The following is an 11,170-nucleotide window of genomic DNA, read 5'->3' as shown; positions in this document are numbered from 1 at the left end:
GCCGCACCGCCGCCGGGGAAGCCGCGCTCCACAGGCGAGGCGGGAACGCGGCGAAGCCCTCAGCGCTTCATGGCCCCTAAATTAATTTCCCGGGCGGCCCAAATGGCTGCCCCCTCCCCTCAGCGGCCCGCGCCCCGCCCCCGCCCGCCAATTCTCGCGAGATCACCTCCACTCCCGGCATCCATTTCGCGGCTGGGGCGAAGGGGGGGCGGCTCTGAGGGAAGATGAAGGCGGCGGCCATGTTGGGAGCTTCAGGGTGCTTTTGGTGCGGGGTGTGCTGAGGGAGTCTGCGCAGGGAGAGCCGTCGCTGGGGGATCGGCGGAAGGTCGGGCTCGAAGCGGGAGGAGTAGAGCGCCTACTACGACTCTGAGCTGGGCTTGCTTAGTTGCTTGTGCCCAGCTTCAGGAGCGCTCGGCAGGGGAGGAGGGGGGGTGTCCCTGACCGAGGAGCCAGCACCATGAGCGGGGGGACGCCCTACATCGGGAGCAAGATCAGCCTGATCTCCAAGGCCGAGATCCGCTATGAAGGGATCTTGTACACCATCGACACCGAAAACTCCACTGTGGCGCTGGCCAAGGGTAAGGACCTGGCGGAGTAGAGAACGGGGCCCTGGCGGCCCAGCAGCGCCTCGGGGAGGGGGCGGGAGTGGAGCGGGACCGCGGTGCGTGCAGCGGCGTAGGGACCGTTGGGGGCCCGTTGGGGATCGAGCAAGAATCTGAAACCGCGGCGGAGTCGTCCGTGGCGCGTTGTGGCGATGAGGAGGCCCGGGGTGCGAGGGGGAGGCCTACAGCTTGCGAGGGCCCAACAGCAGCTGCGAGGGGGCTTGGCGGAGCTTCGGTAAGAGCCCGCGTAGTTTCGGCCGGAGGCGCGTTCTCCCGCCATCCTCCCCGACGGAGCGTCTGCGGCGGGGCCGTGGCGACCCGCGACGCTTCACGGCGGAGGTGGAAGTGAGCAAGGGGTTGGGAGAGCGGCGGCGCGAGAGCGCTGCGGCGGCCCCTGCTCCCGCCGCGCGGGCTGCTTCCCCGGCTTCGGGGAGGTGTATGGAAAGCTCAGAGCGGCCGCGGAGGGACCGTCGCGAAAAGGAGCTAGGAACGTTACCTAGTTAGGGGCTGCTGATCAAGGAGTCTTGGATAGAGTAAAAGTATGAAGCCCTTAGCGGTGGAAGTGGTCCAGAGTTAGTGCGTAAAAGGGAGTAGGAGGGGGAGGCTGGAAAGAGGATTTCTTTTGATCGGAAGAATTCCAGACCTATAGGGTACAGGGCCGTGTACGACTGAACTCTTCTGCATGCTGGGGTAGGAGACAACTCGGGTCTAAAGGGGATCCTGTGAGTGCTAGGTTATCGACAAAGAAGGCCGATGGTGAGCTCTTCACTTCGGAGGTAGCTGTATGGCACTATATAAATTGAAATTTAGTGCAGACACTGGTGTGAGAATGTATTGGCCAGAAAATTTATGTGTGTGTATGAGAAAGTTAGGAAGATATGTTTACTGAGAAGAGAGTCAGAGACTGGGGGGTAAAAAAGAGGATCTTTGAAACCAGGCATCCGAAGGACTTCACTGTTTCTTGCGCATGATAATGCACTCTCAACACAAGTATATTAGCCATGGCAGTGAACGTGTAATATTCGGGTAAAACACTAAGTCAGAATTTTTAATAACTTCTTTGTAATAGATCCTGCAAAATTCACTGGTATTTTACTTTCCACTTCTTGAGTCTGTAAAGTCTTGCTAAATAATCTAAATGCATATATAAAAGCAGAGAGTTTATCCAGCCATTAGGTAAGGGGAAAAACTGCTCCTTGTGTAAATTAAACATTGGGGACTGAGAGTATTCCGAGCCTCAGTTCCTGTTTGATATGATAGGCATAGCATTCTAGCATAATGACAATCTGTTATGTTTATGTATAGTTGGTGTGTATAATAGTTGGTCTGTGGAGTTGATACCGTGTAGCAGTTTGTTTGCTTTCATCTCACATTGGCCATTGTGGTAATTCTTGTTTGTGTGCCTTGTCACTTTAAGGCCCTCTTCTTCCCACTCCTCCTCCCTGACAATTATTGTTTAAGAAATAGATTGCTTTGTTTTGTAAATTCTTACATGTATGCTTTGAAATACCTTATAGCAGGCTTGGTCCCAGGCTTGCATGGTTCATTTATGGGGCATTTAGCTTTCATGATATGACTTTTACTTATTTCTAAAGTTGCCTTTAGGTTAAATTACCTTGCTGGAATTGCATTATCTGTTTAAAAAGGACAGTTAGTATTTGTTTATATGAGAAAAAGATGAGCACTGTGATTAAAAATAAATGTTTAGAAATTACAGTTGCATGCTGTGATTGTTAAGGTTTGTACAAAAGCATTTACAAGAATCCCATCCTTGAGGAGCTTGTGATAGTCTTGCCCTAAATTAGACAGATTTAGTGCTGGCCAAGCCAATTTTGCATGACTTCTCAAGAGTGGTTAAGTCATGTTATGGCATACCTGCCAAAGTGTACACATTTAAGATAGATTAAAATACAGTTACAAATCTAGTGTACCCTCTTCCCATAGCTCTCATCAGAAATGTAAATCTAAACCATTAAATTTGATTTAATAAAACTTGGCTGAGTTAGCTGAAGAATGTGTGTTTTGTAATATGGTGTCATGATTCAGAAGAGAATAAACCAGTATTTCTAGGCCACCTGGAGCCAAAAATCTTGAGATTAATCTGGAAGCTCATAACAACCATATTAGACTGTAAAAGTTCCCTGTGCTCATGAACAAAATGCTCAACTCTAGAGTTCAAGTTTCTGAATAAATGATGGTTTAGGTCATGTGAATGTGGTATGATAGCATGTATGTGAGGTGACAAGTGTGGTTAATTATGGCCAGGTCTGTATGTGAAAGAAGCACATCTTCCTTCTGAACTGTCTGTAGCTGTAAATATGTTGATTGGGTAATAGGTATCTCTTCTTCCTGTGGTGAGTCCAGAAGTCAAACCAGAACTGTTTACTGTGGATCTTTACCACAAATGTCAATTTTTCTGCCAGAAAGAAAAAAAAAAAAAAAACCAAAACCAAAAAACCCAAAAGATGTCTTGATGCTTTCAGTTGCTCTGCTATGTAGCTGGCTTAATGTGACTGTTACCTGGGTTGAGTGCAGGGCGGCTTATCATTGTTCATTTCTTAACTGAAATCACTGATTTTGTGATTTTGTCACTGATTGTGACCTAAAGTACAAAAGTAGAGATAGAATCTGTTCTTGAATAACTAGAGATTTGCCTAACAGTAGGACTTCTAGGGGCTAAACTGAAGTCTGAGGTTAATCTCATGAAGTTGTACATGTGGAATGCCTTCATTTATCGTAGATCTTCTGGGGTTTTAGACAGAAGTAAGATTTTTGGGTTGCTAACAGGGTACTGATTGTAGTCATCAGTTACTGAGGGGAAATCTCCTGTAGTTCTCTAATGAGCATTTTATTTACAAAGCTGTGATCCTTTCACTAGCAAAAGTTGTGGCCTCTGTCTCACGAGTTAGAGGAATATAGCAATTGTTTAAATATTGAGCATAACATTTTTATCCTAAGCTGGAGTCTGATAAGGGAAAGCGATGCATTCTTTCACAAAGTGTTAAAGTATATTGTTATTTAAATAACAGGGAAAACTCCCATCTATATCAGATTCCAAATATTAAGCAAGCTATACAAGTATTTGAGGTTTTTATGTATTATTGGTGCATATGTTTTCTTTGGATTGCCAGCTTTTCAGAGCTAGTGTTTGGAACCAAAACCACCCACTCATTCTCAAGTTTCCAGTTAAATTAACTTGGAATGTCCTTCTAGTTCATGCTTCTAATGCATACTTAATTTTTTAAACATCATTAAGTCCAACCAATTTAAGAATAGAGTGTTTGCAAGCCTCAGTTAGGAGTAAAATTTTCTTGCTGTAAAGTGATTGCTGCCCTACTTAGGGCCGTTATAGAATAATCACGACGGATTGTGCTTGATCTTACATGTTGTGGCATTAAAAACTAGATGTGATCTTTCATGCTAGTAATACATAATGTCTTTCTATTTCAAGGCACTGATTTAGAGAAATAGATTTTTAATGTAGGTAAGCTGTGGAAGAACAACCATATTGGGTCAGAAAAAGCTTTGTTCCCTGTCAGCAGTAGGGAATCCTTAGGCAAGTGAGTATAAGAAACAGAAAATTATATATAGTCTCTCTGGTATAATGCATCAGTTCTCACTTATCAGCTGTTGGACCATTGAGAGTTGCATTTGGAACCATTGTAATTAATAGATATTAATGAAATAGCCTTCAGTAATTTAGGAAGTAGTTAAATTTCTGGCATTTCTGGCATTTTCAACCGTCTGTGGTAGTGTTTTCCATAGTCTAATGACATATGAAAGAGAAAACTTACCTTTCTTTTAGACTTGTACACAATATTAATTGGGTGAAAGGCTCAGAAATGTAGACAGAAGAAAGTTAAATTCTTGTGAAGACCTGAGCATTTCTTACAGTTCAGGGTTGGGAGCAGGAAAGGGAAGGGTTAAATTTTTATCAAGTTTTTATGAAGTTATTTTTTTAGTCAGTTAAGTGACATGTTCCCTCCATGTCTTGAGGTTTAGGGCATCTGTGCCAAACCAACCCTGTGCATAGTACGTCACAGCAGAAAAATTCCTCTTGTCAAAGCCCACTCCTGGCTCCATCATTATCTATCCCCCTGTTAACTCACCACCCCATTCCCTTATGGGAATGCAGACTGAATTAATTGTTCTGAAGGTATGAGCCTGCCACAAGCTGGCTCCTTCACATGAATACTTTTCCTGTAATGTGGTGTGCAGGCATCTAAGCATGTTTACAGGAAAAGGGTTGTGATGTTTTGAAGAGAGATGGCAGTTGAAATTACTTGTTCTGGTAGTGGTGGTCTCATTTTAGTTGTCATGCTTCTCATGCGTGCCTTGAGAATGGGGAAAGACTGGTTTCCGTGTACATACGCTACATACGAAGTAAGGGTGGTAAGATTGTGTCAGTGCTGCATACAGAGACTGAACTACCTATTTGCAATAATTCACATTATGTGGGAACAGAGTCATCTTTTGCAAGTTGAATATATAGCTTGGCTTCTAATTAACACAGTATTTTTCTGTGTTAATCAACAGGTAATCATTTCTGTTAACTGATAGAAGTTGCAATGTTTTTCTTGGATGCTATAGTAGTATAATATAGTAATATACATTAAAATAGAGTATAGTAGTAACATTGAAGTCAGTCAAAATCTGTACAAAAATTTGCTTGCAGCGCTTTAATATGAAATTGGCAGAACTACGTGGTCATAAAGTCACATACATGAATCCTGTTAGTCAACAGTGTTAGTTTCTTTCTAGCTAGCTATTTAATTGTGTGTATTTACACTGACAAAAAAAAAGTTTACTTTTAACATGTGATGGTTGCCTTTTTGTTTGCAAGTCCCTAAGCCAGTTCACTCTTCAGTATTTTGCTATATATGAACCACTGCACCTTGTTCTGGAGGAAGGATGTGTAGTCTGAGGAAATACCCAAGAGACAGAGCTGGATAGAGCTCTAAGACTGCTGCTGCTCCAATACCATGTGTTTTTGATACTCTGGCAACTTAGTATTTCTGATTATGCAAAACTATGGTAAAAGCTATTTCTTTCTAAAAATGCTATTGTACTGGTCACCTTTAATATTAGACTTTTTACTTTAATTAGCTCAGATTATGTTACATCCTAATCCAAGCTAGAAAAGAAGAAACTGTAAAGATATCTATCTGTTTGCAAAATATTGAAAGTAACATTCAGCTCTCTATGTTATACTACTATCTGAAGGACCTAGTTGGGATAGACAGTGCAAAAACATTGAGTAGCCCTTATCCTAAACTGCTTTCTTAGATCACCACACATGCAATTCTCGTTCCTTGCTTTAAAAGGAAATTAGACTTGGGGATCGTTATTTTTGTTGCTTTGAGGTGAGAGGGGAAGGTTGAACCCCAAATCAGAGGAGTTTGCTTACCCTTCTCCAGCAGAGCTAATCTTCATTGGACGAAATTGTCTTTATATTTTGCAGAAAGTTGCACTAAAACCAGTTTGGTTTGGAGCAGGAGAGAGGTAGAGAAAAAAACCCAAACTCTTAGTAGCAACTCTAATGTGTTTTATTGCAAAACCATTGACGACCTTATCAGTGTCTTGATCTGGTTGCATAGACAGCTGAATCTCTTAAAAATGAATTCTAATTTTTGGTATTGAAAATACTTCCTTTTGATGTTTTTGTAATTTTATGATAGGGAGAAAGACAAATTCTTTCTGACATACAGTAAAATCCCTTTACCGCTTTTAAGGTGTCATTAGATGAAAGTTATATTGTTCACTTTTTTTTGATTGGTTTAGAATGGAGAAAGGTAATTGCCAGCTGTTAAAACTGTTCATATATGTGTCATGTGATGTTGGTATTAACAGTAAAATACTTAGCCGTGCAGCATAGCTCTGACTTAAGAAAAGTACTTTCGAAGCAGATTTCTTCCATAGTTCATCAGATTTTTATTTCTATGTAAAGGTGAGATGTGATCCTCTAGTTTACTACCCTTTTTTGTGGTGTTGCTACTGCCTGGTTCCTTCGCTTTAGCTAGAAAGTAAAATACTTCAGTAACTTACTGATCACACTCTGTCCATTTTTGTGCATCTTTGTAGACAAAATGGCTACTAGAGCAACTATTTCAGTGTGGGATGGAGAGAACCAATACAAAATAAACTTTGGTTTTACTTGGCAAGACTGCAGGTCAAATGATGGAATGAAGGGCCAAGTTAATTTATTAGTTGTCTTAATAAATAGAGTATAGGATGGCCAGAAAGTGAAGGTGGATCCTTGGTCAAGACAGTGAAATAGAAAAGCCTGATGAATAAAAAGCAACAGAATGAACTACAGTAATGCACATGATCAATTGATAATGTTCTTAAGCTATCGTGTATTATTCTGAGTTAATTTCTGCAAATTCTTCAGCTTCAGATATCTTTTTCTATAGAGGAAGAAGAGAAGACAGATTTATCTTATAACAAAGAGTGAAATTCACTTAACAGTATATGCCTTTTTACAGCGCTTATATTTTATAGTACCATTCAGAGCAGACTTTCAGATGCACAGAAATAGAAAAGTTGATTAAATTCAGCTCAGTAGATGATGTGAACAAAATAATCGTAACCACTTAATGTTATTTTTCATTGTAGTGTGGAGTTAATCTCTTTACCCCTGAATTATGCTTCTCAAAAAGATTTGTAATACTTGACTGATTAGCTCTGTTTATGCAGTACTAGAAGAAGCAACAGTGATGGAAGATGGTTGGTGCAGCCTGAGAAGTGACTCAGTATCACTTTATACAGCTCTACAGGAAACTCTGCTTTTCTTGACTAATGGTTTTATGGCTGCAAATAAGTGCCTAATGATGTCTCCAAATTGTTGATGCATCTGAAAATGGAGGGAAAACTAATTCTGGTACATTAAAGCAAAATACGGATGTTTTCTCAGCATAACCTGTAGTACCTTACAAAGCAAACAAAAACCTCTTAAAAGGCTAGAGCAAAGACAGTTGTGAGGGATTGTTAAAGCTTCGGCAAGTTGATGTTCAGTAGAATGTGATTGTTATGTTTTTTTTCTTCTTCTTCTCTGGTTTCAATTCATTGTTTAGTTTTTGCTTACAAAACTCTAGCTCTTGGAGACACACTTCTTCAGATTTTTTGTTTCTTTGTTTTTTTCACTTTATATTCACCTAGCATTGGCAGTCTTAAGGTGAGGAAAAGTCTTTGAGAGGGTAGTGGAAGTAAAGTGATGCTATCCATATACAGTGGTAGTGATTATATGTAGTGCAAAGGGAAAAGCATGATAAGCATCAGTATGCAATCTGAAAACTGTTGGTATTCAGCTAAGTACCTACAAATAAATTTAACTTCTTGGTATGTTGCACACTATGCAGGCCTACTTAGGAAGATAGTTAGGCCCCAGTGAGTTTACTTAATTTGACAGAGATCCTATGAACCTTGCACCAGCAAGAAGAATGCATTTTGCGTAGTGAAAATTCTGTACAAATACCACAGAATTCCTAATTTTTATTTAAATCTTGAATCAGACCTTGAATCTATTGAGAAATACTTTGCTTTCGGTAATTTTTAGTATTATAGCTTCTAGTAGTATTAGCATATTTTTTTTTTCCTGATTTGCAAGTGCAGAATATGAAGTATGTAAACTCATGTAGTCCTTGATTCACAGGACTGACTTGCCAGCCTTTGTTGGTGTTCCTGTTGCTGTAATGTCCAGAAAGTGCTAACTTAGCAAAAAACTGCTTTGCTACTTCCCCTTATCCTCACAAAACAGTCAAAATATTCAACATATGAGTGATAGCATAAATGATGTCTGAGGAATAGAAGAGGTGTCTTTCTGCTTGGTTTTTAAATGAAATTTGTAAGATCAAATTACTTACGTCTGAGCAGTTGATAATGGCAAAGAATATGCTGCCTATTTAATAAGGCTTTTTGCTCAACAAAATTTTATTCTTTTTATTTAAAGCTGTTGGTGTCTGCAGTATATTTGAAACCTTGTTGTTGAATGTGGGATGTTTTTATTTTTCCCTCCCCAATTTTGCAGTTCGCTCCTTTGGTACAGAAGATAGACCAACTGATAGACCTATACCACCTCGTGATGAAGTCTTTGAGTATATTATATTCCGTGGCAGTGACATTAAAGACCTAACTGTCTGTGAGCCACCAAAGCCTCAGTGTTCTTTGCCACAGGACCCTGCTATTGTTCAGGTAAGTCAAAACATATTTTTAGATGTTTGTTGCTGAAGATATGTAACTTGGTAGCTTTAAGTGCTCTATAGCTGAGTGTTTAAAAATTAAAATGTTTGTTGCTGTAAAGTTCACAACCCACTGTAAAGAACTCTGGAAAGATTTTCCTCTTCTGAATCATGTCTTTAACTGTGAAAATCAAGGTTGCAATCTGACTCTAGCACAATGCACTGGATACCAAAGCTGCCAGTTTTTCAAAAACAACTAATAACTTTTGGTAGACCTTGATGCCTTTTTTGAAAGGTGCTTGGCTTAGGAGGACACATATGCAAGCCTTCTTGGAAAGATCAGACTTGGTGTAAGTCAAATGGAGTAGATGCTGAAACCTCTCCAAACCATTAGTGATTTTTTTTTTTATTGTTTGTTTTGTTTTCTTTTGGATTTTAATGTTCAACTTTTTTTGCTAACTGACTTTTGAAGTGTTTCATCTGGCTATGTGTTTTTAAAAAGGCTTCATACTAAAGGGCAGTTTGAAAAGGGAATACGTGGTTGCTGAAGGGAAAGCAACTTACAACTTGAAGCCTTCAGGGTTAATTAATCTGTTATTTCATAGTAAATGGACTGACAGAGATGGTTATTTTTGATCTCTGAAATTTGTTGGCTTGTTGATTGTGCTTGTGGAGTGTCTTAAAATAATCCCTGAGAGCAAGATGGAAGTTCTTGGTTCAAATGGAACTTGATAATTCCATGCAAGTGTTTACGTTTCTAATGTTTAACTATTCTGTAAGATAAAATTCTTGATACTTCCTTACAAAGTACCCTTGCAATCCTCTAAGGTCTTTTGCTAAATTTGGTGCAGCTCCTTCTGTCAGGGGTAGTTGAGAGCTGTGAAATTGCATTACTGCTAACCCCAATAATAGTCATAACCTCACCCTCCTCCAGTATGTTTGGGTCTTTCATTGTTCATGTGGTTTTTGAAACTTCAGGGAAGAAGATACAACATTTTCCAAGTTTGCCAACAAAAGCTTATACGTGTGTTTGACAAGAGTCCAGTATCTGAGGTTCTAGGGAAAAGATTGCAAAATTTTATGGTACTGTTTTCACATGTTGGTGATATTGGAAGGGTAAAAGTGCTTTCTAAACTATATACATACTTGTGAAAATGTTTTCTGCTAGCTGTTGTCTGTTTTGAGTTTTCATGCAGAGTAAAGTGTGTAATTCATTATTTTTGTGCTGTCTTTGCTTGTGTGTTAAAGCGGTTAAATTCTTGATACTAAAAGAAGCAACTTTTAGTTAAGCTCGTGTATATGTATTAGCCACAGTGGTGGTGTTAGGGTAAATTTAACAAATAGTTTTAGAGTCTTTGTATTTCTTCCCTTGCAGAACTATTTCCTACTTTTTATGTAAACTTGAATTTCTGCAAGTGTGTTTTGTCTTTAGTCTTCACTAGGATCTTCGACTACATCTTCGTTCCAGTCTGTGGGGTCCTATGGTCCTTTTGGCAGAATGCCTGCATACAGTCAGTTTAGTCCAAGCCCACTGGTGGGGCAGCAGTTTGGTGCTGTTGGAGTTGGTATGTTCATTTTTATTATTTGGTGTTTTCCTATAAGTGAAGTTGCATAAGTGTGCATAGACAGTAATCAGTGCTTATAATTCCATCAATGTCTTATCCTAAGGGCAGATCCAAAGTCTTTAGTCTGTATCAGTCCCACAGTTTAGCTCAAAAGTAGAGAGTTTTTCATAGTCTTTGCAGCTCAAATAAAAGCAATTATGATTGAGAACTAAACACCCTGTCTCAGAGGGACAAGTGGGAAAAGGTTCCTGTATTCATGAATTCATTCTATTTCATATATACTCATTACGTTCATCATGTATTCATTATATTTCACAAGTGGTAGAGGCAGCTCCTCCACAAAAGCCCCATAGCTGTGCTGTCGACAGCTGGTATTCCAGGTTGACCAGGTGGTGTGTGCCTGAACCAAGGGTTTGGATTATTCAGCAGTCCATGTGCCAGCACAGTCCTCCAGCTATTCATGAGATGTTATCTTGGCATGAAGTACATGCTTGAAGTATTTGTGAGCTGCGTAGGTTAGTTGCTCCTTTATACTGCAGATGCTCTCTGAGACTCACCAACCAACCTTCATTCCTGCTATAAAGTTTTTTATTTCACCTTTTAGTTTTTCACATAGGAACTTATATTCTTGTAACTGTTATGGCATCAGTGTTACTCCTGGTGCTGAAAATGTTAGCCATGTGAAAGGAAGGCTGTAGAATTGGCCATAACTTGATATCAGTTAATAAGATGTGACAGTCACATTTTTGTTTAAAAGATGTTAAGTGGAAATATATACCAATAACATTTGTTTATTACTCTGTAAGATGCTGTCATGACTATGCTA

At 39.9% G+C, this 11,170-nt stretch overlaps 1 protein-coding gene across 11 annotated transcripts in view; it reads left to right on the top strand.

The window, feature by feature from the left end:
- The first annotated feature begins 216 nt into the window (after positions 1-216).
- The window catches only part of LSM14A (LSM14A mRNA processing body assembly factor), a 21,338-nt gene continuing 10,384 nt past the window's right edge, over positions 217-11,170 (top strand). For 4 of the 11 annotated variants that reach the window (XM_050903828.1, XM_050903825.1, XM_050903826.1 and 1 more), the window contains exons 1-3: positions 219-578; positions 8,629-8,792; positions 10,212-10,344. In XM_050903828.1, the coding sequence (XP_050759785.1) occupies positions 458-578; positions 8,629-8,792; positions 10,212-10,344 (418 nt within the window). In that variant the 5' untranslated portion in view covers positions 219-457. Of the gene's footprint in view, positions 579-8,628; positions 8,793-10,211; positions 10,345-11,170 lie in introns of all 11 variants that reach the window. The other 7 variants (XM_050903820.1, XM_050903824.1, XM_050903818.1 and 4 more) reach the window with 4 other exon arrangements.

Source organism: Gymnogyps californianus, chromosome 12 (genome assembly GCF_018139145.2).
Source record: "Gymnogyps californianus isolate 813 chromosome 12, ASM1813914v2, whole genome shotgun sequence".
NCBI classification, from domain to species: Eukaryota; Metazoa; Chordata; class Aves; order Accipitriformes; family Cathartidae; genus Gymnogyps; species Gymnogyps californianus.
This window is presented reverse-complemented; position numbering and strand designations above follow the sequence as displayed.